Genomic DNA, 25854 nt, shown 5'->3' on the forward strand with positions numbered 1-25854 from the left:
TTTTGTGCGTTGCATCAGCGGGAAGCGTTTTTCTTCCACCGGCGGCCACCTTCTTCGCTTCACGCTTGCGGTGGTGAGCGGCTCGCAAAACTAGCTAGCTAGCAACAAAATAAAATCAGTAGTCCATACTATTTATTGGAGGCTAAATTAAACTTAACGACGATTACGCCATTGTACTTCCGAACTCGGTACATCCTAACGGGAACTTAAATTAGTGCATCAATTGGATATTATACCGAAGTAGACGAATCGCCTTCTAAATATAGTTGTCTCCATGACAATGTCTTTGCTTCTGAGGCTAACGCTGCTGAGCGTTTAGTTTATATTAGTAAGATGATTGCTTAACGGCAGCAATCGGTAAGCGACAAACGTACGAGAAAAGGTGTCCCTACAACGGGCAGTCTGAAGTCAAAATCGTTTTTTTTAAATCCTACTCTTCGCAAACTAATGTTACTCTGGCAGCGGGCAGTTACGTCCGGAAACCTGTCTGGTAGAATAGCAAAGTTACTGTTACTTCTTAGAACATATTTTTACACTAGACGGTATAGTGCCGTTGTAACATGAAATGATTAAAAAAATTAAAAATACACAATACACACGCATACTCTTACGCCTAGAAATCTAGAGAAACGAATGATTGAAGACAAAAAAGATAAACCGACACAAGTAACGAATGAAGATGACTTAAGCGCAATTCACTGAAGTCTATTCTTCTGTGGGGTTGTTTAAGTTCAGTGATTGATACTGCTCTTCGGTTACCTCCGTCATCATGAACGAGCCATTGGGAAGCATCAGCACGACTTGACGCGTACCACCTGTGGCGGAATAGAAAGAGATGCAAAAACGGGTTAAAACAATCTTCAGCACACAGCGCCAGTTAACCGCTTACCGGGCGAGGGTTGACCCGCTTGCACGATTTCGGCCGTTATTTGACCATCTTGGGAGTCCTCCGTTTGTATCGTTAGCTGTTGATTGGGGGTGCCACTTACTTGCTGGAACTGTACCACCTGATCCTCGCTCAACTGTTGACCCTGCAATGAAAAGTAGAATGACCTTCTTGTTCTCGTCCGGCTCGTGGCCATCGTGTCCAACTCACCTCTTGCGATACCTGAGCTACCGCCTCGGACACCGCTGCATCGAGCGTGAGAACCCCCGACGCGGCGCCATTCGTGATATCATCTTCTCCTTCCTGCGCCGCCATCAGCACACAGCTCTGCTCACCGTCCGCACCTTGCGCAATCAAAATCGTTTGGCCCTCGGCATTCTTGCCCGCCACCTGGTACAGAGTTCCGTCCTCACCGGCCACGATGATCGGCGAGCCGTCTTCGTTGGTCAGCAACTGGTGCACCTCCGTCTGCGGGTCCGTCAACTGGTGCTGCTGCTCGGCAAGCCCGCCCGATTCCGTTTTCTGATGACTGGTGCCAGATTTATCGTCGGTCGGTGTGCCAGATTCGGTTTCCTCGGGGCTCGGAACCGGTGTCGGTTCGCCTTCCGCCTGTCCCAACACTTTGCCGGTCACCGGGCAAAGGGTTAGGGCACGCGGCGGACTCGGCGGTGCTGGTAGCGACAGGTTGGACGGGAATCCGTCGCCTAGCGCTTCATCATCCTCTTCCGCCTTGGTGGCCATACCAGCTGTTACTTTTTTCGTTGCCGGACTACCGACCGGTACGGACCGCTTGACCACATTCAGACCCTGCTTGCGGAGGGCGTTTATCTTTTGCTCAGAGGAAGCGCCCGGAACCGCCGACACCGTCGGCGTCGTGGATATGGCCGTTCGCATAACACCTGCCCCGACGGCGTTACCCTTCACGCCAACCCGTGCGGCCGGTGTTCCGGTGGTGGCCACCCGTGGTGAAGTTGATGTCCGCTGTTGCACCCCAGCGACCGACGTCGTCACCGACGGGACAGTTTTCTGTTGTGTGGCAACCGCGCTACCGACAACACGGGTGGCAACCGCGCCGCCGGGCCGTTGGGCGGTCGGTGTGCTCGAAACAAACTTTGTCGCTTTGCGAATGGTTTGCTTGACCAGTTGCTGCGTTCCGTCGACATTGCGGCGAACGAAGCGTGTCGTCACGTCACCGCTCACCACGGAGTTGGGCGTGTTGGTGACGATAGGTCCCGGGCGTGTCGCCGCCGCCGGAGCTGCCACGCTAGTAGTGACCACATGTGGCGAAGTCAGCGCCGTACCGGCTCCCGCATCGGTACCCACTTTGAATATTCCGTGCGCTACCGGTTCTGACCGGTTCACGATCTTCACCTTCGCTTCGCCTCGTGGCGATGTTCCGGAGGACTGAACGCCCGGTTTCCGAGTGATACCACTCGAAACGGAACTATCGCGAGGTGACTTGATAATCAACACTTCGGCCGCGTCCGCAGTCTTCTGCGAACCGTCACCTGTCCCGGCACCGTTTACCGTGGCCCCGGAAGGCGACGATTTGCTGCCCGCAGCCGACACTGGTAAAATTTTCACGTTCCCAGTCTGGCTAACCTTGCTAAGAGCTTCGCTGATGGCCATGTGCGGTTCCGTTTTGGCCCTCTTTCCCGAACCGTCCGCTGTGGAGTCGGCACCGGTGTGGTCGGTATCGGTGTCCTCCAGCTTGCGCTTGATACCAACCGAATCGTCGCCACCACCGTCAGCCGAATCGCCCGGTGATCGGTTTCCGGAGGTCCACATTTTCACCCGATCGAGAGCGCTGGTTTTAGAAAAGCGTCCCGGACGCTGCGGTGACAGCGGACTTCTTGTCACACCCGCCGCCAACGTGGCCGTATTCGATGCCGCAGCCGTCGTAGGCGTCCCGACCGTTTTCGCCTTATTTTGCTGCTGCTGCTGTAAGGTGCGGGCTGCCGTGGCCGCCCGTTGCTCCTTTTGTTTGGCCAGCTGCACTTCGAAGTATTCGAGAATACTCTGGCAGGAATGAAGGTGCGTAAGCGGCTCCCACGTGTTTTGGTCGTTTCCCATTTTACTCCACTTCACAAGATACTCGTGCATCTTGATTACCGGGCTGAAGCGCTTGGCCAAGATTTTCTCCACTTCCTCCTCCACGGTTTCGCCCGTCTTCGGAGAGGTGCGCTTGGCGAACGCACGTTTGGTGACAGGCGGCTTTAGGACAGCGTTGGTTGGGTCCGGTTTTCTGCCGGGTACTCCGACTAAGCCACCTGCTGGTGTGGCACGCTTCGCGTCAGGCGATCCAAGCCCGCTCACCGGCGGCTTTAAATCACCCGGTTTGCGGCCCTGCAGTGTGGTCCGATTTGCCGCATTTGCTGCACCGGATGCTCCGGACGATGCTAGGTGTTTGAGAGAAAACGATTAAAATAAGCCAAGCCACTAAGCTACAGATTAAGCAGATGCCAAAATCCGGCTATACCTCTGCCTGAGTCCGTTTCCAGAATAGTTTTGGTGATTTTCACCGGCATCTCCTGCAGATTGCCACTGCCGATCTGGGAGAGAAAGAGAAAAACAAACTATTATTCAAAGCCACAGAGTCGAACGGGAATGGCCACTTACCCTGGTGAAGGATTGTATCGTTTTTCCGGCAACGATCCACGTATCTCGCACAGATTCGTCCAGCTTTACCCACGACTGGTACAGCTTCCACGAGTTGTTCCCGCCGGATTTGTCGCCTTCGTTGCTGATGGCGTTACGTTGGGCCGATTTCCACAGCAGAAAGGCCCACACCTTGGCCTGCGCCTCATCGCACTGGTGGAGCGTGTTCGTTGCACGCCGGCATTCCGGTTCATTCTCTTTGTGCTCTTGAAACAGCTCCACCAGATGGAAGACGGTGTGGCAGCGGCCACACACGAGCACATCCGAGTAGACGATGTCCGATTGTGCCTTCTTGATCAAGTCGGCGTGTTTGCCTATGTCGGCCGGATCGATTTCCTTACCCATCGTACCGCTTGCCTTGAGCGCCGGAATCTGACCGGAAAAGAAGCGAGAAGAAAATAGATACTGTTTTTGAACCCCCTTTTTATGACCTGCACGCAATTCAGTGCCATTTCTAAGTGGTACCCCCGGCTCACGAGAAAGCATTGATCGCTTACGTTAACGAAACGCTCAACTCGGTAAATGCTTCATTTGCAATGTCCTTCCCGGGAGACCGTTGTCCACTTTAATGCTGTTAACACCACATTCACCGTTACAACGCAAGCGATACGATTGCCAGCGGTTTTCGTTGCATGGGAACTTGAATGCAGGACAGCTCGTTGTGTAGACACAAGCGAGCGTGTTTGTCAATTTTTATGTTTGGCACTTTGATTGACTTTGGCACTTTGGATTTCCACAAACTGGACAATTTGCTCACCTTGACGGAGGATGCGAAACAGCCAAATCCGAACTAAACCGTAATAATTCGTACTCCTCCACGAAGCCGTTCTCTACCCAGTGTCCGTGTGCCGATGAATATGATGCCGGAGACCGTGGTTTTTTCCCTTCGTTCGCTCCGAACGCACCGAGCGCAAAACGTATTTTTTTCACACACCGTTCGTTGTTCGCACTTTCTGCGAACGAAACACGTTTCGAAGTACGCTGCAGATGGTTAAAATTTGCCTAAATCACACAAATTAACGCCGTCTACGGGATATTGATGCTCTCAGCACAGCCTGCTTGTTTCGGTGCGTTCGCTAATAGTGTACCGTGTACAGTTCGGGCGGCAACCGAGGAGCGTGTGTGCGTGTGTGTGAGCGTGGCCGCAGCCCAAAATGGCTGCGTACGTTGTGGCTTCGAGACAGCGGTAATTTAAAGTCACCGTTACTCGTTCCTAGCGGGAACATTATTTCGGTCCAAAGCGGATAAAATGTACCGTGAATGATAAATCGTGTCATAGTTCTTTATGTTTTGTTTTTATTTGCGACAATTCCTGGTAAGTAAGGTAAGGACGTAAGTGAATATGTGTTTCTATTGGGGCATATCCCAAGGAGCAACTATGTCCGATTCAGTGTCCGATGGACCGTCCGTTCTACACTCTAGGGCAGTCCTTTGGACCGTCCGCTTCGACGGCACGCCGGCGATTCGAAAGCTCGTGGCTCCTTGGGTTGGCTCATGTTGAAGATATAATACTACAATACTACAGACCCCTATAGCACTAGGTTGTCTGGGAAAAGAAGCTTTGGAAAGCATAAGTGTTTTAGACAAGATAGGACAACACGCACAAGAAAATCGTCCAGGGAGCACAATTTAGAAGATACTTTCATTCGGGCACTGACCCTAAAATTGGCTCTATTTCAGTGGGTTATCATGCATTTCATCAAGTAAATATCGATTTGAGTTTGGATGAAACAATAGACTAATAAGTATTCTATCAAACGTTTAAATAATAGCCATGGGTTGGATACTTTGGATGGTACTAATTACATGTTTCAGAATTCGCACAAACAAATTATGCATTAAAACATGTTGGTGTCACGCAGATTGCATAGCTCAGGCGTTTACCATAAAATATCGAGAAAAGGTTATTTAATATACTGGAACGCGTGTATTACACATAAAATGTTGAATTTAATCAAAACACATGCAAAGAAAACAAAAACGTTCAAAAAATTCCGTAGATTCTTCCTAAAACACAATATGTCCGCCTATCGCATACAATTCCCCATAGTGGCCACCGCGGGAGAAACACGCAAAACCGAACAGTTCGCTCTCTCGTTCCTCACTCGTTCGGCGAGCCTCCGAAAAATCGGTCGTGTGTTTTCCGAGTTTCCTCTTCCGGTCGTGTTGCAGTTTTTCCGTGCAGTTTCCTGTACCGCGCGATGCGTGGTCCTGCCCTGCTGGGCCTGTGATTTATCGAAACGAACTCATTGTGGCCCACGTTGTCCCCCGAGAAAATCGAAATAAAAGTGCACCACATAATTGCCGTTACCGCGATGTGGTGCATTCTGCAGCACAAAATACACAATTATTGATCGCCAGTCTCTATGACGGACTGTGTGTGTGTGTGTTGTGATAAAGTTTGAGATTCGGGCTTTCTTCTGCCCAGCCCATACCTAGTTTTCCTCATTTCGACGTTCAGTGCGCGAGAGAAAAGTGTGAAAAGTGAGCGCGAGAGCCCAACTTGCCGAAGAACATGCCCGCCGTGGTTGAGACGAATTTCCATCACCCAGTCCCAGCATCAGCACCATCATCATCGTCATCTCCACTTACGGCAGCGGTTCTCGCTAGAGAGCCACCGGCGACAGTGGATGCTGCCGCCCCGATTCCGCTGAGGGATGTTTTGTGTCCGGCGATGAACGGAACCGCCACCCTCAATCAATCCGCCGGCGCTGGCCGTGGCGACATTCATCACCCCCACGGGGGTCGATTGAAACTGGCGTCCAACTGGAGCAACGGATCGGGGATTCTCGATCAGTCCCGATCCCCGTCGGTTGGTGAAACGTTCATATCGGCCGCTGCTTCGTCGGAAGCTGCCTACGTTTCGTCCTTCTCCGACAGCGACTGTACGGACGATTCGGATGCCGGCGGTGGGCCGGATGAGGAGGAAGCGGAAATGCTTGACTTTACTGTGGAGAGGAGCGCCTACGGGTACGTAACGACAGCCACCATAGCGGTTCCCGGCCAGAATGGTCAACCGAACGGAATGCCCAGTGGTGCAAGCGATGGGGCGATGATTTCGCTGCCGACGGAACTTTCACCCCAGGCGGTGGCTTTCGTTGTACCGGAGCAAGGTCCTTCGCCATCGTCGGGATCAACGTCGGTGGCATTATCTTTCGAATCGAGTGGTGAGTTGAGGTAGCCAGCTATTTTACTTCGTACTAACGAGCACGCCAATTATCTCACGCCTGCCTGTGACTAATCGTAAATCGCCCGGCGACACGTGGGGTGGTAATGTTGCCATCGTAAGTGTCGGCTCTGTTGAATTTTACACATAGCAGTGAAAGTTTACGATGTCGTTAATCAAAACCAGTGCCAATCGGTGATCTACTGTGGCCACTGGTTGCTGATAAGAGATGAAATCACAACTCTAGTAACAGCTGATAAGGAAGAGGAGGGCCTCCGGAAATAGGAACCAACCAAAACAATTGAATTGAATTTTGAATTCCGCTAAATCAGTGTTTTTTATCGGCAAACCGATAAGCAGAGAACACTAAACCCCCATCGAACCCCGAATTAGCCATACCCCATATGGCCTTGTATACCGTTGTTGATTTTATTACTAACCACGTGCAACAAAATACGTTGGCGTTGGTGATCCAAACGGTTTGCGGAACAAATTGACGCCACGGAGCTTCGAAAACTGCACACGTTTGTGATTACTGTTCGCACCACGGGTGGCGACACTCGAGAAGCGTGTGACCGTTTACTAACAATTTGCAGATCAATTTACGTCCCACTTCGGTTATGGAAAAATTAGAAACTTTCAAGTCGCTCCTATCGTACAGGTTGTCTAAATGGGTTAGCTAGTTCGTAATGGAATCATTTCGAATGCTCAAGCCATTTGCAGCTTTTTGTCTTGAAGTAGCGAAACCCACATTAATAGTGATCGGAATGATAATATTTTGAAAGGCACCTCAGACGGTGTAGAAAATAGCACAAACTCGAACCATTGAACCCTTTTAAAAGGAACTAATTTTCTTTTTAGTTTAATTAGCTGAGCGCGTATGCAAGGTTGCAACAAGTGAACCCCAAGGTTCAACCTCGCTGAGCGTTAGTCAAGATCACGGTGAAGGTCAGTCGATCCCCATAAATACCTTGTGGCCTTCGGGGCCTGTGGTTTTGAGCGCGGTGGATGCAATTGCGATGGGGGCCGGCCTAGACACATGGTTGCCGTGGCCTTGCCACAATGCACGGAAGTGCATGCATAATAGAGTATGGGATTTTTTTTATTTTAACATGTGGTGCAGCAAACAATAGCGCTAACGTTAGCAGCTCGTGAACAACCGCGTTCAGATGGAAGTCGACTGATTCATGTTTTAAAACAAACTCTCCGAAACGTCCCAAAGCAATACTGTAGAGAAGTGATTTATGTCACAGGAGTGCCACAATTTAGGCTGGACGGTATTTAGCGTCCTGCTGCTAATGCTGTAAATGAATGCTGGATCGCCACCTTGGTAACCTTGAGGAAAGTCCGCCTGCTTAGTCGATCGAACAAATGTATGGCGCCTTTTTTGTTGGTTTTGAGGGGTCAGCAATTTGGAACGATCCGTGCGTGTATTGCGTAGTCAACCGGTAGTAATTGGATAATCAGACGAGTGGACAGTCCGTGGGTCGGATTGTGCAAAGTGGAGCAGTTTTTGTTTTTAACTTCACTCTAGCGTGTGGCAGCGTGAGTTAAATTCGCGGGCCAAATATTTGGTTTACGCATCACTTTCCTGTTCGTAAACAAAGGGGGACTTTAACTTCACGGAATCTCTTCAGAGGGAGGCTTGTGCTTGTGACGCTCTTTGATTGTTTATTTGAATACACGATGAAATATAAAAATATTGCTAATAGTACCGGAATCTTCACCGGCCACAAAGTGTTGTTCTATTTCAATGTAGTTCTAATTAGTGCCGTGGATGCGTGGGCACCACTAGAGCCAGTTCGAACGAATGCAATCCATTCCTTCTATTATTCTGCTGACCTCTGACCTTGCTCCTGGTCATACAAGGGGATTTATCGTTTATTGCTTTCGGACAGAACCGATCGAATTTGATCGATTTGATCGACGAAAGGTGTCAAAACTAAGTAAACCACAACCTTCAATCTCCGGCACGCGGTTCTAGCAAAACAAACGAATCTCGCGTAGCACTTGCGAATCGTGATCAGTGTCCAGAACTTGGTCGGTTGCAATGGATCCTCCCGCTGAAAGTGATCCTTCCGCGTGCCACAATCTTCTAGCAATCGAGTGTAGGTGACCCTGTCGATCGGATCTTTAACGCATTTTACTTCGAATTCTGGCCTCTTCTGTCCGTAGTCGACGATTCAACGGTGCGCGAACTGAATGAACGCCACATCAGCATCAAGCTGGTGCCGGAGAAAAAGGGCCTGTTTCTGAAGCATTCCGAATACGAGGTTAGGCGGCAGACCGCAACGCGCATCGTTAGGTAATGTGATCAAACTCATCCCCCGGCGGTTTTTGTTTTGCAGATCAAACGAAAGGGCTCCGTAAAGCCCGTCCGTCGGCGGTACAAGGACTTCGTCACGCTGCACTGCTATCTGATGGAGAAGTATCCCTATCGGTAAGTGACATTCCGCTGTACAAGCCAGCAAGCTACACCGTGAACGTGCGTTATTTAACGCTTGACGAGCAGCACGTGTGCTCTACTGAGGGTAGTGGTGTCCTCGAAGCAAATGAACAAGAAAAATGCCTACCACAGATCGGAGAGGCGTGTGACGGTGATGAATCGGCGATAAGTAACCGTACCTTGGATGTTAAAATCGAACAAAGGCACACGCGCGCCACGGCAACCGGCATGTCTAATGGCTCCGTAGGGTCCAAGGCGTCGTTGTACCTCGTTATCGGCCGTTAACGATCGATCAGCGACGCTCCGCGATCGGTTAGCTGGCTCATATCGAGCGACGTGCGGTTTATGTAAACGATCTTTTCTTTAGCTTTCAGTTGGGAGTAAACCAAATAGTAGTAACATTCAATATTGACTACCAACTGATCGTTCAGATGATCTTCAATTTTGATTCGAGGCATAGACAGCATTTCGATCGTTTCCAAAGTAAAAAGGTAGTAGGACGCCTGCGTCAAGGTTTTCTAGGGCTCCAGCCAGAACGGAATTATTTGCGGTCAGTCATTCTGTAATGATCCCTTGCAACGGCAAAAGATTTGTGCTAATTGCGACCGATTGCTTGGCCTTGGCCAGCGGTTAGTACTTTGCGGTTTCCCAAGTTCCTCATCTGGTTCCCTTTCCATCACCCTGCAGCGCGCTACCAGCACTTCCGCCCAAACAGCTGATGTTGGATTCGCTGCTCGAAGAACGGCGCCGAGGGTTACAGGCTTGGCTCACCTTCGTGTCGCTCCATCCCGTGCTGCAAGCATCCCCGCTCGTTAGTATCTTCCTGCAGGACGTTACCACCGACTATCGGTACCGGATGCGCGTAGCCTACGAGAAACAGATCGACGAGTTCGCGCGCCTACGACAAGATGTGTCACTACCGACCGTGGATGGGATGGGCGCTTTGGCTGCGAGTAAAACGCGGATGCACCGTGTGCAGGACGCGATCGGTCAGCTGATGCAGCTTTTCGATCATCAGGCGAGACGCACCAAGAAACAGTTAACCGAGCGGGCCACCATCGATCGGATCCTGCAGAGCGATGAGCTACGTGGCGTGTTTGGGGAGCGCTGCTTCGACGATATGAGAACCAGTGTGGGCGAAGCGACGGTGCTGTGCGAAAAGTATGTCCAGATCCAACATCGGGCCGTTATCGAACGGCTGCGCGTGCTGCTCGATGCATTATATGCGCACAGGTACGTCGGATGCGTGCGGAAAGCCGCGAAAATTTGAACCATTAAAATTTTTCCTTTCCCTTTTCAGTGACCTATGCGAACGCATCGAGAGGGGTGCGTTTGCCGACTACCAGAAAGCTCTCGCGAAGGCTGCCACCGGAAGTGGTACAGTGAAAGGAAAAACGGCGGACACACTCACCACGACGGTATGGGGCTTAGGAGATGATCAGCCAAGGGGGAACGGTTTTTTTTAGTTGTACTTTCCCTCCCACAGTCCATGGATAGGGACGTTCCCGATGACGAGCCCGCTACGGAGGTGAGCAAGTTCGCGCGACGCTCAGCTTTCGCCTTCAGCTGTGCCCGCAGTGAAACCGACCTTATCGAACGGTACCTACAATCGCTGCCCTCGATCCTCCTGTCGTACGCCTTCGAAGAGCAGCAACACCATCAAAAGGTAGCTGGCCACTCGGTTCCCCCCGGGGCTTACTAATATGTGCCGTTCTCTTTCACTGTAGATGGCCAAAATATGGCACGAACTAGTGACGAGCGAGTCCGGTAAATTGCTCTAGGGACAGCTGCGGTAGAGATGAGGAGCACTAAACAGGACAAAACAATCGACATTCGGAAGCACAGGGAACGGTGCCACGTGAAGCGGCCACCGGAACGGGCAAAACCGGAGGAGAGCCCACTTAACAGTGAGCGCTGGTGTGGTTTGCCGCTGCCGCTTAATAGGCCAAACTTAGTGTTGACTTAGCCGCACCCGAATTTGTTTATAACTTTCCGCACGTGGTGAGTGCTGTAATAAATTAATGCAAATATTTGAACATCGATGGAAAGGTTGTTGTTCGAGCTCTGTCATCATGGGTCACGAAAGGAACACAACGGGACGTTTCGATACAAATATGTATAATAATTCGTTTAGTGACTCATCGCATATGAATGTCGTGTGCAGTTCTGGGCTGGCGGCTGCGGCCGTGTGCCGCTTGGCTGCGCCGCACTTTTGCACTAACTTGCTGCTGTAGCTGGCAATTTTACATTTACAATCCGTTCGAATAGTTTAATATCATAAAACGTACACAGAGTACACACGGCAACCGAATCGGGTGAAGCGAACGATGACGCGTGACGCGATATGGCATATTGTATTGGTTGGCTTATTGTTAGAATAAGAGAGAAAGTGTGAGAGAGACAGCCTGGGGAGGTCCTTGCGTGAGGATTACTTTCAATCGTTTGCACTTTGATTTGACGTGCGCTGAATTTGTGAACAGACCGCCGATTGTGATTGGACGAAATGAAGGATTGCGATACCCGTACCCGGTGGGGGCCGTCCGGCGGGTGCTATAGTTATTCTCTCCTAAAGCTTCTACTGCTTGATGGTAGATCATTGTGTTCGTTTTTAAATTAAGATCATCTTTTATTTGTCTCCCGGCTCGGTGGCGGTGACCACGGTGCAGTTGCAGTTTCTTTCGCATGAGATCTTGGTTTTATGGTGCACCGATGCGCAACTAATTACGTATATATATATATTTATATGACTACACAGGGTGGACGTGAAAAGAACCGGAAAGGTGTTTGTTTAATTTTAGGACTTCAAATCGGTTCCCCCTGAAAGGGCCAAACGGGGATGATGTTTTCGCGCACACTCGCGCACAGTCGATGCGCGATCATTTAGGGTGGGAAGCAATAATATTGGTAGCATTGTACCTTTTGGCCAGACGTTTGTCGGATATCGGAAGCAGAAAATGATCACTACCCATGAGTGTTGAGCTAACAGCCGTGTTGCGTAGCCGTAAGGATGGTACGAAACTGACCGAATAGCGATGCTGGTAAAAGTCTACAAAAACCCATGATCCTCGCCCAAATGGACGTCAGCACCATGGGCAGTGAGCTTGAGCTTGTTTCCCTGAGCCATCGTATCCTCTGTCAGCTGGCAATATATTGTGTGTAGTCTCTAACTAAAGATATAATAACTAGGGCAGTCTCATGTCGTTATGTTTCTGTATAGTGGAGGAGTTTCGTTTCGAGTGCGTGGAAGAAATGCAGGCCCGGCGCTCTGTTTCGGAGGAATTTTTCTTTCCAATCCGACTATCCGTGGACAACCAGTACAGGAGGGAGTAGTGGAAACACGATCGTTAAGCCTATTGGTCCATTGGGCCCTCTTGCTACGGAGGGCACACAACATCTGTTTTGCTTGTTTGCGTCCGTCTTGAGCGTTGCGTTGAAATAATCGTATTCGTTTGGTTGTAGCACGCGCAATGCGAACTCGTGAGGTCCTTACGCTCCGTTGCACGCACCGTGTTTTGTTCTGCTGATGCTAACCCATCGTACCGACAGTTCTATTAGACTCATTTGTATACTTATAGAGTGGCTTCCTTTTACGGAAAGCGAAAGTGCGAAACAATAAACACGACTTAAAGATTCCGGCGTACCGGTTCTAGGGGGTTGGTGGTAGAAGTAATAGACAGTATCTAGCATCTAAACTGACTGCAGCCTCACATTCTTACATGCAAATATATTCCATTATCACGCGCCTGCTTCCTTGTCCGCACCGGAAGACCATCGGAAGTGCATTCCAGTGCAACTTATTGCGCTACTATTTACAATTGCAAACCGAGCTTAATCGTCTGTCAACCAGAGCTCAACTCAAAACATCGAAGAAAGGAACGTTTCGGTCGCTGGTATGTACCACGGCCCAATGCGTACCCTTTCTAAGGGTACCACCGTAGCACCCAGCGCCATTGCCGTAGCAAAGCAGAAGAAGTAAACGTTTCCAAGCAGGAAATATACGTATTAAGTTTAAGGTGCCTCCGCGCGCGTGACGGCACACACTGTTACTAACGTTTGCGAATAGAAAGAGATGTTAGCGGGATGGTCAAACGCTATGCCACTAGTGACGGACAAATTGTGACTAAACGGCGAAATAAATAATATGGTACTACGCGAAAAGGGGGTCGGGCGGGATTGGGGGCGCTCGAATCCGACCAACACAACGAATGTGAGGGGCGCGAAACGAGTGCCTAGCGATTGGAATATAATATCACGATCAGTCGTGCCGGAACACATCGGGGTGTTGTGTCCACAGCGGGGCAGCATCTGGCAGGCCGTGTGTGCCTGCACGGATGTCTGCTAATCTCATTCTTTCGACTCAGCCCCGCCGATGCGACCATCGGCGTAACACGGTGGTCAGGACACGGTAACCGCAGGGGCAGAGCCGTTGGCCGTTCTTCACTTCATATCACTTGCCCCACTGGCACTGGCCGACCCGCCACCACCAGGCAGGGGCGGCGGCGGCAGGTCCTTGGGACGATCGCGGCTAGTCGGCTTCGAGTCACGGTCTGCCCTCGGTGGAAGAGCCGGTGTCGGTTCCGCGTGCTGGACGCTGTTGGTGCGCGGCGGTGGCACTATCGTTGGTGGCGGTGCCGCCGACGACGAGTGCTGCTGATGCACCGGTATCACATTGTTGGAGGAGGTGGACGAGGAGTGCTGATACTGCTGTTGCTGCTGGTGCATCTGCTGCTCGGCTGCCTGGCGCATCATGCGTTTCTGGTACTCCTGCTGCTGCTTGATGAACAGACTGAGGCGGCTCAGCAGGAACTGCTTGTCGTGGCCCTCGAGCACCAGCTGGTGCTTGAGCACCGACACCATGTGCCGGTTGGCGGTCGACACGGCGTAGTAGTAGTAGATGAAGAACGTCAGCACCACGAAGCACGGTATGGCGAAGCTGGCCGTGCCGAAGTAGAAGATGATGTTCTGAAAGAACAGTGGCATCTTCATGAACGCATTGATCGCACGGTCCCACACCGACGGTAGCCCGCGGAAGGGGCCACACGAGCGCGACGGAACCAGTTCGGCCAGCGCGTACACTACCGGCACCAGCGCCACCGTGAACGAGATCAGCAGCGTCGACATGAAGAGCGAGTTCGATCGGGACGCCCGGTACAGCATCGCCGACGGGTTCGAGTTGACCAGGCAGGCAAACTTTTTGATGTAAAACATCAGAAACGTGAGCAGCGCGGCAATGGCCGGCAGAAACGGAGTGTAGAAGGTACCGAGCCAGCAGAGCGTCTGCGAGTAGATCACGTCCAGCACGTGCTTGGACAGCTCAAACTCCTGCTCGCCGATAAACTTCGCCACCCGGCTGCTGGAGTGGCGCGCAAAGAGCGCCCGCGGAAAGTTGACGAAGAACGTGACGAGAAAGTGGGTCGCAAAGTCCACGATGAACAGTTTGTAGAACTGTTGGCCCACGAACGTCTCCCAGCACTGCGGGGCACCGTTCTGCTCGTCATAACACTGCTGAGAGGGCTGCTGCTGCTGCTGCTCCTGCGGTTCCGGAAGCTGCTGATCGATCGGTAGCGTACTCGACAGCATTGCCAGCGTCGTCGTGGCCACGGTCGTGGTCAGTGTCGTCAGATTGGCGACAACAGACGATTCGTTTAACTGCGGCAACAGTGTCTCGGAGGGTACCACCGGCACCGGCACGCTGCTGGCTGCCACCAGATCGGAGGACGCATTTATGAGGATCATCTTGTGCGCCACGTTCATCGGGGTGATGAGAAAGTAGAACCGACTAAGCAGCACCGCCAGCGACGATAACCGCAGAAACACCGTCCGGAAGAGGCTAATCTTGATGACAAACAGCGGAGAGTATTTCTCGTACTTCACCAGATACCCGAACAGCAGGGGTACGACCAAGTTCATGCACACGATCGCCAGATAGGGCAGGAACTCGTAGAACAGTACGCGCAGCTTTTCCTCCAGCGAGATCGTAGGCTCGGTCGAGTTCACGCCGCCCAGCATCCCCTCGCTCACCCCGAGCAGCGGCGTGATGGTGCTCGTGAACGAGATGGCACTCCGCTGCGACGAGAACATGGACCACGAGTTGGACCAGCTGTACGTCCGGTTGCTGACCTCACCGAAGCTAACCGGGTGCGAGGGAATAAAGTTGGGCTCGAGGGCGGCCAGCGACACGTTGAACAGCACGTAGATCGTGATGGCGGCCAGCAGCAGTATGACGAACACGAACAGATTCACCAGCATCCGGATGGCGATCAGTTTGAGCATGAAATCGCGTGACCGATTGCTCCGCTCGTACTCGAACCGCTTCTGGTGCAGCAGCGACTTGATCTCGTTGTACAGCGCCTTGTGCTTGATGTCGGCCGACTTCTGGTTGTGGATGCAAAAGTCCCACCCGCCAAACACCAGGTTGCAGTACTGGTAGAACAGTCCTTCGCCCTCGGCTATGCGATCCTTAAACTGGCGCACGACCGCCCGCATGATGGCCACGAGCGCTACGACGTAGCAGATCGCGGTGATGATCACGTACACCAGCGGCAGGTCGTAGTACAGGACGGTTCTGGAGGTTGAATCGGAATCATCGCCATCCTCCTCACCGGTACGATCCAGCCCTTGGCTGCCATTGCCAGTGACCATCCGTTGGCGCTCCCTTCGGGCCGTTTGCTCCGCCCGATCCTCCCACGGGCTGTAGCCGTAGATTTGGTTCGTGTACATCCCATAGAAGAGCAGCGTGCCCTCCATGAAGCCGGTACCCTGGATAAGATCGAGCACCGAGAACTGGGCCGCACGGGTCACGTTTTCGTAGCCCTCCGAACAGCACTGCACCGAGACGGGTTCGTTGAGCGAATCACACGGCAGATCCCGTGGTTCCCGCAGGACCAGGTGGGGCAGCACGACGAACGCAAACAGCAGCAGGAAGACGAGCAGGTTGAGGAACACGAGCCACCGCAGAAAGAGGAAGTAGGCCACGACCCCCGTCCCGAAGTTGCCCTCGATCGTTTTGAGCGACATGCGCCAAAGCTCGAGCTTTGTCTGGTACTCGCCCCACTTGGAGCGAAAGCTTTGCCACGCTTTCCGTCGGCGCCATTTTATCTGCTCGAATCCCTGCAGCCGGAGCTTCGTTGCGTTCTACAAACGAGAGAGAGCGAGAGATTAGAGTGATTGCACGCTGGGTGAGTGTTTGGTTTCGTACCTGCAGTTGTGCCTTCATCTCCCGTTTCTGGGCCATCGGCACCGGCATCGACTTGATCTCCCGTATCTCCTCCCATGTCCGTTCCTCGTTGATAAGGTTCTCTGCAAGATAGAGCGTAGATTTTTCGCTGTCAGATAAACTCTCGAAAGCGGAACCCATCAATCGATCGTCAGCTATAATGCGGGGGGGACGATGCGCACCGTTGCACCGACAGAACAAAGAGGTACGTGGTGCTGTGATGGACACACCATGATTGACCCTCGATTGTGGAGGGGCAGCAAAAAAATAAAGCAAACATGTGACATTGGCTCATCCGATTCTATTGTTCTACCGCGGCCCTCTTACAGGCCCTTCCGGGGACCGGGTACCGCTACTCGTGTGCTTTGAATGCCACACTCTAACGCAGCGGTAATGGTAACCGTGACCCTCACAAACGTTGCACGCCGCGCGCTGCGATCACCCGCGTAACAAACGACGATCGTCGGATGGTACCGTTTGACAGTTAAGCGTCATCGGAACGAGGCCACCCCGTTGCTGCAGCGGTGAACGGTTCGCGAGTGATAGCATTAATTGCTTCAAAAGGCCATTCCGATTGACCGCAGCAGCTAATAGCTCATTGTGTCCCTTTAAACGGTAACGCTAGGACCGCTGGATCCGATCCGACCTGTCTGGGAGGACGTTTTATCGTGCTGCATTTTGACCCGGCGCTCTGAACCCACTGTGCCCGATCAGCAACACATGGGACAAGAAGCGAAAAAAATGAGGGACAACCCCAATCAGGTTTTCTTTTGCCTTGCGGTTGTTGCCACTGCGGGTGCGTCTCTTTCCTTTCTGCTCTCACCTCCGCCAGCCAGCCAGCCTACACGCCGCGGGCTGCTGGGCGCAAACAAAGACGTGTGCCGCGGCGCTTGTAGCCCAAAGAAACCCAGAAGAAGCTGAAGCCCCGTCAAGGCCCGCGTGTGTCGTGAGTGTGTGGCTACGGTGCACAGATTGCACTCTTCGGAGGAGCAGCTGAAACGAATCAACGAGCATGACTCATGCCCCGCTTTGGAGTTGGCGTCAAAAAAACATCTGATAGCCTTCCCTTCGTCGGGGCAGGTCGTTTGCCGGGGGGTTTGAGAACGGATCAGACGATCGGAACGTTGCGTGCCGATCGAAGAAGTTGTGATCGAGCACAGTCGTTTCCACCGTGTCCGGGCATAGTTTCATCTTTATTTTTAAGTCTGATTCGTTCTTGTGTTGCCACAGTTTTTATTAGCTCTTATGAAGTCATATTGAAGCCTTACGAAGCCTTCACACAGTGTTGATACCAGTGCGGCGTTCGAAAATCAGAGAAATGTAAGCCGTAAGACCACGAAGTTCTTCTACAGGATGATGTATCACGATCCATACTATTTAAATGTTAAATAACTCCGCTATTTGTCAGTCGATTTTGTCAAATAAACAAGATATATTCAGGGTACAGAATGCCGTTTTTTAATAATTCGTTCAGAATACATTATCGATCAAATGACCGCCTCCATTAGACACACAAAAAGCGGTCCTTTTTTGGGCATTTTTCATTGTATTTGACAACGTTTCGGTAATAGACAATGTAATAGCAGTAATTTCCGCTGTGATGTTAGTTTTCAGTTCTTCAATGATCTTCGATTGGCTGGCAAAAACCTTACTCTTCAAATAGCCCCACGGAAAGAAGTCAGAAGAAATTCGGCAACAATAAGCACGCACAGTTTTCACAGTTGAACGATTATTTTCAATGTACAGTGCTACAATTTCAGCCCGCTGTTTCACCGTAAACTGATCCATGACAAAAACGGCATAGACTGACTGTTGCGAGAACAGGCCGAATTTGAATTTAGTTTAGTACAAGTGAACAGGCGTTTACCCGAATGAACAGTCGAAATAGCGCCACAGATAGAATTAGGCAAAAAGCAGAAAAAGGCGAAAAAGAAAGGGATAGAGAAAGAGGCAGAAAGGGACAAAAGGGATCGGCGCGTGCCGGCGCGTTCTTTTAGTTACGAATCGCAACGGGGTAAGACCTTTTTGTCTTTTAGCGCCACGCTTCGCCCACGCTCCAGCCTCGTGCAAAATTGTGAAGTTCGCGTGTAATGGTGTAACCTTCTTCTAAAATAAAGCTGCTCAAAAGAAGGGTGCCTTTCCCCACCAGAAAATTCGTAACAATCTAAAAGACAAAAAGTGCGTTGAACGTGCAAAAGTAGGGACTCGAAGTCCCAGGTGAACGAACCAGGCACACGTCGCCGCCATCGCGCTGCGAGGAGACCGAAAAAACGTGGTCGCCATCGCGCTGTGATTAGAATAGTAACGCGCGATTTTCAGCATCGAAGGGCGTTCGAAACGCTAGTGAAACCGGTGCGAAGATCGCGAGTGAACATTACGATCAGAAACGGAACGCGCGGATTTCAGCATCGCAGGGCGTTCGAAACGCTAGTGAACCCGGTGTGAAGTTCGCGTGTGATCATACTATACAGTTGTGCGTTTGAAACGCCAACTGCAGATATTCGGGAGATATTCGCGTTTGAAACGCACACTATCGTGGTGATATGTCCCGAAGCGTCGTTCCTAGTAGAGACGACGTCAATGGTACTGCACGAGGGACGTATGCCAACGCCCGCAGTGAACCCTTGGCCAACTCAACGGCCAAAGCAATGGCGGAGAATATACGCGCCAAAGCTACGGCGCCATCGCGGAGGTCCTCGCGAGCTTCCTCGTTCGCGCGTAAGCGAGAGACACTCGAAACCATGTTGGGAATGGTACAGCGAAGCCTGGAGCAGCTTGATCGCGCTTACGAAAGTGACACGTCATCCACCAACTCCAATAAGGGCAACGAAATTGACGAGTGGCTGCGAGAGTCCAAGCTCGCCAAGGATGCAATCAGGCTCGATGACCGGGACCGTCGCTTGGGTCCAACGGCGGAGGCGATGGCGGAATCCGGACAAGAGCCGCCGACCGCTCAGCTGCCTCCATTGATCGAACCGGACAGGAGGGACCATGACGCCGTCATGGAGCAAAAGAGACGGGAGATAGAAGCTCGCTATGAGCAACGCATGCTCGAAGAACGGCTACAGGCCATAGAGAGATGCGAGAGGGAGCGGCAAAGGGATATGCAGCAGCTGCTGGAAAGCATCCATCGACCAGCTGTGAACGCAGAGGCGACAAGAATGGAAACCATCCCAGCCCAGAATGTCACGGAGTACTACGGCAGCGGGTTCCCACTACTAAACCAGAGCCAGTTGTCGGCACGGAAGTGCACCAGCCGTGATCTGCCCATTTTTGCTGGTGATCCTCAGCAGTGGAATGGATTCATCTCTAGCTTCGATTACTCTACAGCAGTCTGCGGCTTTAGTAACGAGGAAAACCTGCTGCGACTGCAACGGTGCCTCAAGGGCAAGGCTCGTGAAGCAGTGGAATGCTGCCTGTTGCACCCGACGACAATTCCAGAGGCCATTCAGATCCTGCGGGATTGTTACGGCCGACCGGAGCTGGTTGTAGATTCTCTTTTGAGAAGAATCCGGACGATGCCGAATCTAAAAGACAACCAGTTCGCGGAGCTAGTTGATTTTGGACTGGCAGTGAGAAACCTGTGTGCGGCCATCGCAGCCAACGGGCTGCAAGATTACCTTCGCGGAGGCACTGTGCTCAACGAGCTGGTGGATAAGCTGCCGCCGAATGTGAAGCTGAACTGGTTTTACTACCAGCAACGGCACCCAGGAACGACGTTAGCCCACTTTAACACTTGGATGAAGGAGCTATCAAGTGCAGCAAACTTGGGGGTGAAACCCACCAGCTATGAAAAAGAGACGCGACGGGATCATGCGCATAATCGCGGCAAGTACGCTGACATGAATGTTCATTTTTCAGAGAGCAGCGGACCTTCCAAACGGCGTGATAGCTGCTCGGTGTGCGGCGGGAATTGTGCCAGCCTGGACGCATGCGGAGAATTTATTAAAGCAGACGTTGACACACGATGGCAGCTCTGTAAAAACACAAGGGCCTGCAGGATCTGCTTGAAAAAACATCACGGCTTTTGTGCGATCAAGGACTTATGCGGTGTGAACGGTTGTGAACGTCGACACAACAAGCTGCTGCACGCCGAACGTTCCGGGGGTTTGCCATCAAAACCAGCAGACCCGGCTATTTGCAACGCGCACTTTCTGTCATCTTCGGGAGTTTTTTTGAAATATGTACCAGTGACACTATACGGTGCCAGCGGAAAGAAGTTCAACACCTTGGCCCTATTGGATGATGGTTCAACCGCCACCTTTATTGACCATGGTCTGTTGTCAGAGTTGGGGGTCGCCGGAAAACCGCGTCCACTATGCATCACGTGGACGGGGAAACAGCAGCGCTTCGAGTCAGGGTCAGTCGAGCTGCCCTTAAGGATTTCCGGCCAGCACTGTAACTCTACCATATACCGGATGCCAACAGTGCATACGGTACACGATCTAAGCCTGTGCAAGCAATCGTTAGGGCTAGATCTGATCAAACATTATCCTCACTTGAAGGATCTTCCCGTTCAGGAATACGATAACGCAGCGGCACGCATCATAATTGGCATCGACAATTGCCAGCTGGGACGGGCGCTAAAGACGGTCGAAGGAAGGGCCGCTGAGCCAGTTGCCAGTAAAACACGCCTCGGTTGGGTAATATATGGACCGCGCGGTCCGGGACAATATGAAAGAGGTTCCACAAAGGAGGCTGCATCTAACTTTCATGTATGCCCCGTCAACAAAGAAGAGTATGGCGAATTGAACGCCACATTACAAAGGTATTTTTCGCTAGAATCGCTCGGTATTTCACAACCCAACGAGAGACTAAAATCGAGCGATGAAGAAAGAGCCGTACGAATCCTGAACGCCGAAGTACGCTTGCTAGATTGCCGCTATGAAGCGAGCCTTTTGTGGAAGTATGATGTCATTCAACTTCCAGATAATCGAGCGATGGCTCTCAGGCGCCATGCGTGCCTTGAAAGAAGATTACTACGCGAACCTACGTTGGCATCAGCAATGCGTGAACTAATCCTAAAGTACGAGAAAAGTGGGTACATCAGACGGTTGAGCAAGCAAGAACAGGTCGAGAGACAGCCGAACGACTGGGTCTTACCCATTTTTCCCGTGACGAATCCTAACAAGCCCGGAAAAGTACGAATTGTGTTCGACGCAGCTGCGCAGGTCAACGGTACGAGTCTGAACTCCTTCCTGCTCGCAGGCCCTGATCAGCTAACTGGCCTGCTCTCGGTCTTGTACAAGTTCCGCGAGTACAGGGTCGCCGTAACAGGAGACATCCGAGAGATGCTCTTCCAGATAAAAAGGAATGCACGTGGTCAACGGAGTCAGATGATTCTCTGGAACGATGGCGAAATAGGTGGGCCTGTTCAGCAGTATGTGCTAACAGTAATGACATTTGGAGCTACATGGTCGCCAAGTACGGCGCATTGCGTTAAGAACCACAACGCAGACAGATTTGGGAAAGAACACCCTAGAGCAGTCGAATGCATAAAGTACGAGCACTACGTAGACGACATGTTAGTCAGCGTCGAATACGAAGTGAAATTGATAGTAAACTCGCGACCCCTCACCGATGTGCCAACAGAGGACGACGCTGGATCTCCACTAACGCCTAACCACTTCATTTTAGGTAGCTCGAACGGCAGCAAACCACCGGCATTGTTCGATGACTCCCCAGAGGCACTCAACCGGTCTTGGAGGTCCTCCAAACAACTTGCAGACCTATTTTGGAAGCGGACGAAAAGGACGAAGCCGATAAAGGTGGGCGACCTTGTGCTAGTCGCCGACCCCAACAACCCTCGCAATTGTTGGCCACGTGGCCGTGTGATCGAAACAGTGCAGGCCGCGGACGGGCAGGGGCGCCGCGTTACAGTTCAGACTGGAAGAGGAATAGTCAGAGGCCCTCGGTGAACACAAGCGGTGTTAGAGATCGGCCAATAGTAGGGTAAGCAGCCTGCAGGGTACTTACCGGTGGGGAGAATGTTGCGAGAACAGGCCGAATTTGAATTTAGTTTAGTACAAGTGAACAGGCGTTTACCCGAATGAACAGTCGAAATAGCGCCACAGATAGAATTAGGCAAAAAGCAGAAAAAGGCGAAAAAGAAAGGGATAGAGAAAGAGGCAGAAAGGGACAAAAGGGATCGGCGCGTGCCGGCGCGTTCTTTTAGTTACGAATCGCAACGGGGTAAGACCTTTTTGTCTTTTAGCGCCACGCTTCGCCCACGCTCCAGCCTCGTGCAAAATTGTGAAGTTCGCGTGTAATGGTGTAACCTTCTTCTAAAATAAAGCTGCTCAAAAGAAGGGTGCCTTTCCCCACCAGAAAATTCGTAACACTGACGTTTCATAATCTTGTTCACTTGTCAAAATCGACTGACAAATAGCGGAGTTAGTGAACATTTAAATAGTATGGATCGTGATGGATCGCCCTGTACATTCTCTAAAGGAGGCTGCGTTTGTCTTTTATGGTATTCGACTTTTTGATCATCAAGTCTAAGCATCGATCATCAAGTCTAAGCACACTGTTTCGATCGTTCAGGGATTGAACCAAAGTTGATGCTAAAAAGCTCACTTCCTAAAAAGAAATCGACTCATGTTTGCAGTGCTTGTTGACAAGAAGGATGATCACTTAAGACAATATCTAGCAAAAATCCAAAGTTTACGATCCGGAAGGGTGTTGCTGTTTGGGACGAGATGGAATGGAATTATATAGAGTGAGCTACCAAATCCAACAGCCAAAACTTTGCAGATTTTGCAGACCCAGACATGCATTCAGACTGGAGATTTAACATTTCACTACTTTCGAAACAGACCAACACATAAAATTTGAGTAATTTTATGTGCCGATTTGATAAAATAATCACAGCGCAGCGTCGCCTTTAAACAATCCTTTGCAATTCCCCACCAAAGGTTCCCCGCGGAACTACCGATGCGCAGGGTGCTCTTTGGCTAATTTACGACGCGATCATTATAGGGGCCACCCGCGCAAACGCACCCAACGCTGAGCGTGAGCGCGAGCCGATCGTTCGTTGAACTGTAGCCAGTCTCCACACGCTCGAGGGAGAAAGAGAAGGAGCGAGGGAGAAAGAAAGAGCGCGAACCCCACGAGGGCTAGGTTGTCGTTGGTCAAGCTCGAGTAAAGAACTGCGTGTGGGACAATTTCACGACCTAATGGCCCATCCGGCGGCGGGGCTTGTGATGATGCGCCAGCCAAGCGATCGTTCCTTCACTCGTGTTTTGCACGCTGGCTTTAAATTAAGAATTCATTAAGCCGTTTGTGCCGTTTGCATCACAACCACCTACCGCCAGAATAATTTATACGATTGATTACGGGCGGAAAACAATGGACACTATTTTGCCGAGTGACAATCCGCTGTTTTGTGAGGAGCTCTTTCAACCGCGTGAACCGCTCTCACCTGAAAGATCGGGCAGTGTGGCCACCTGCATCTCGTGAAACTGCGAACCGCGCCGGGCGACCGTAGAGAAGCTGGCCCTCCGTCGTGTGCCTCCCTTGGTGTCCTGTCCCTGGGCCGGTCGGACGCGTCTGGTCGTAGCTGTGGAAAAGGGGCCGAAATAGTGCGTAAGACCTTGTCCCAGATTCCTGTCGGTCGACCTTAACCTCAAACGGCCAGCCAGCTTCCCATATTACTCACCGTTTCGCGTTTGCTTCGACGGTAGCAGCGTCGCTATCTTCGACGGATCCCGCTGCATACCCTCCAGGTCGGCGGGATAGCTTTCCTGGTAGAACTCGCCCCCGGCCTCCTCCCATCCCTGGGTTTTGCTTGCCCGCGATCGGCGATCTTTGCCCCCGGACATCCTCGGACTTCCTCAGCGTGGGTTTAGAGTCACTGTGTTGTACGCACTCTGTTGTGCGGCCGTCTGAAGCGATTGGACCGCTGTCGGTACCGTCTGTGCGGGTGAAGTGATCTCCAGTAACTGGCCCCACTATCGGCGCACTACGGCCGGATCTGAAAGCAGAGGGATCGAGGTGCTACACATTAGTCAATTGCGGTTACGGGCAACCAGCAACGGCGCTACTGGTTCTGATGCAGCTGCAGGCGGCAGTGTTCGTGAAGTGTCTGATATCTGACACTGGTTGACGGGGGTACCGGAGCTTCCGGGCGGAGTAGCAACGCGGCAAACAATGACGAATTGGGCCACATGACGGGAGGACGTGGCTCACGGCACTTACTGTATCCCACCAAAGGTCTCACGCACCTCACTTGTGTGATAATGTGTCGATAATTGCTAGAGTCATCTCAAGTATTCTTGTGAAGTTTCTTCCCCAGGGACACTGCTGGGTCGATGATGGGTTACAGACTTCTTCCCACACACACCGGAAGAGAAGCACTCGATCAACTGCCGGCGGAACCGGCGGAGTGCCCCAGTGCCGTCGTGTTTATCAAGTGTTAATGATTTCAATTACCGATCAAAACGTCTGCTCAACAGGCATTTCGCGTGCGATAAGATAGTCGACCGTCGAACGCGCACTGATTGAAGGGCCAACGAACGTGTCGTCCGTCACCCGGCAATGGCACCCGCCACTTTCACTACGCTGGCTCTTTGAAGTGGCCCGAAGAGGTCCGCGCGGTCCGCTTCGTTATCTTATCGTTTCCGACTTCCGCGAGGTATTCGGCTCGAGGGGAATACCAACACACATAGCACGGAACGCTTACGCCGGCAGAGATACTTCCTTCGCAAGTTCGTGCTTCGAATCTTACCAGGTGCCAGAGCAATAGAGAGGGGAACCACAAACCAGAACCAAGTTCCAGGGAGCGTGTGAAGTACGCCGATGTGAGCGTACGGGGAACAATGCACTTTCAATGACACTTTCAATTCTTGGTCACAGGTCTGGCCTTCTGACTGGCTCGGTCCATCCTTCAACGGGATTTTCCAGTCATGTTTTACCACTCCACTTCAAGTGTGCTATTCTGTGTGAACTTTGTCAATATCTCATCGTCGTTATCCAATAACCCGTGCGTGGCTTATCTTGCGGGTCGGCATCGTTTCATCAGGCCCATTCACAGTGACACTAGTAAAGTTCGACGAGTACACAACAGGTTCGACTTGGGATCGACCAAAGAAAATAACAATTGGTAGTGCTATCTAACCACAGCTATGGACAATCCATATGTAACATTACGGCGTTAGAGCCACGAGCCCCTTCTGACTAACAGCTCTTCATAACCTGTTAGCTAAAGCTAGGTCTGAGTAATCCAGCGTAGACAACTTCCATACATGGTCCGCCCAAATCGGAAGATTCGATGGAGTATTCGACTCTCACCTAACACTTTGTCAGGAAGGAGAAGCGTCTTCGTCTTGTGTTGTTGGAGTATTGATCCCGCGACATTGGCCTGGATGGGGCATTGGGATTCTGCGCGTGGCAATTAGACTTGAAAAGACAATACAATAATAGGAAAAAAACTTGGTCCTTTTGACAGGTATATTAAAAACTAAATACTGAAGAACCGTCAGCAA

At 51.5% G+C, this 25854-nt stretch overlaps 3 protein-coding genes across 3 annotated transcripts; 1 reads left to right on the forward strand and 2 right to left on the reverse strand.

Moving 5' to 3' along the window:
* Positions 1-177: 177 nt before the first annotated feature.
* On the reverse strand, positions 178-3889 carry LOC128267222 (uncharacterized). The gene is made up of 5 exons (XM_053004022.1): positions 3506-3889; positions 3366-3438; positions 1097-3273; positions 890-1031; positions 178-815 (listed from the first exon to the last, which is right to left on the reverse strand). Exons 1-5 carry the CDS (start codon positions 3887-3889, stop codon positions 706-708), a joined length of 2886 nt encoding a protein of 961 aa, XP_052859982.1. The 3' UTR covers positions 178-705.
* Positions 3890-5679: 1790 nt separating this feature from the next.
* LOC128277433 (sorting nexin-8-like) lies at positions 5680-11175 on the forward strand. Its single transcript, XM_053015886.1, has 7 exons — positions 5680-6711; positions 8886-8983; positions 9059-9150; positions 9844-10389; positions 10457-10574; positions 10643-10822; positions 10884-11175. Exons 1-7 carry the CDS (start codon positions 6060-6062, stop codon positions 10935-10937), a joined length of 1740 nt encoding a protein of 579 aa, XP_052871846.1. The 5' UTR covers positions 5680-6059; the 3' UTR covers positions 10938-11175.
* Positions 11176-13641: 2466 nt separating this feature from the next.
* On the reverse strand, positions 13642-24192 carry LOC128277432 (transmembrane channel-like protein 7; the record flags this gene model as incomplete). The annotated part of the gene is made up of 4 exons (XM_053015885.1): positions 24030-24192; positions 23793-23930; positions 16355-16455; positions 13642-16290 (listed from the first exon to the last, which is right to left on the reverse strand). Coding segments are annotated over exons 1-4 (3051 nt in total), but the record flags the coding sequence as incomplete, so codon positions are not given.
* Positions 24193-25854: the final 1662 nt, after the last annotated feature.

Source organism: Anopheles cruzii, chromosome 2, assembly GCF_943734635.1.
Source record: "Anopheles cruzii chromosome 2, idAnoCruzAS_RS32_06, whole genome shotgun sequence".
Lineage (NCBI taxonomy): Eukaryota > Metazoa > Arthropoda > Insecta > Diptera > Culicidae > Anopheles > Anopheles cruzii.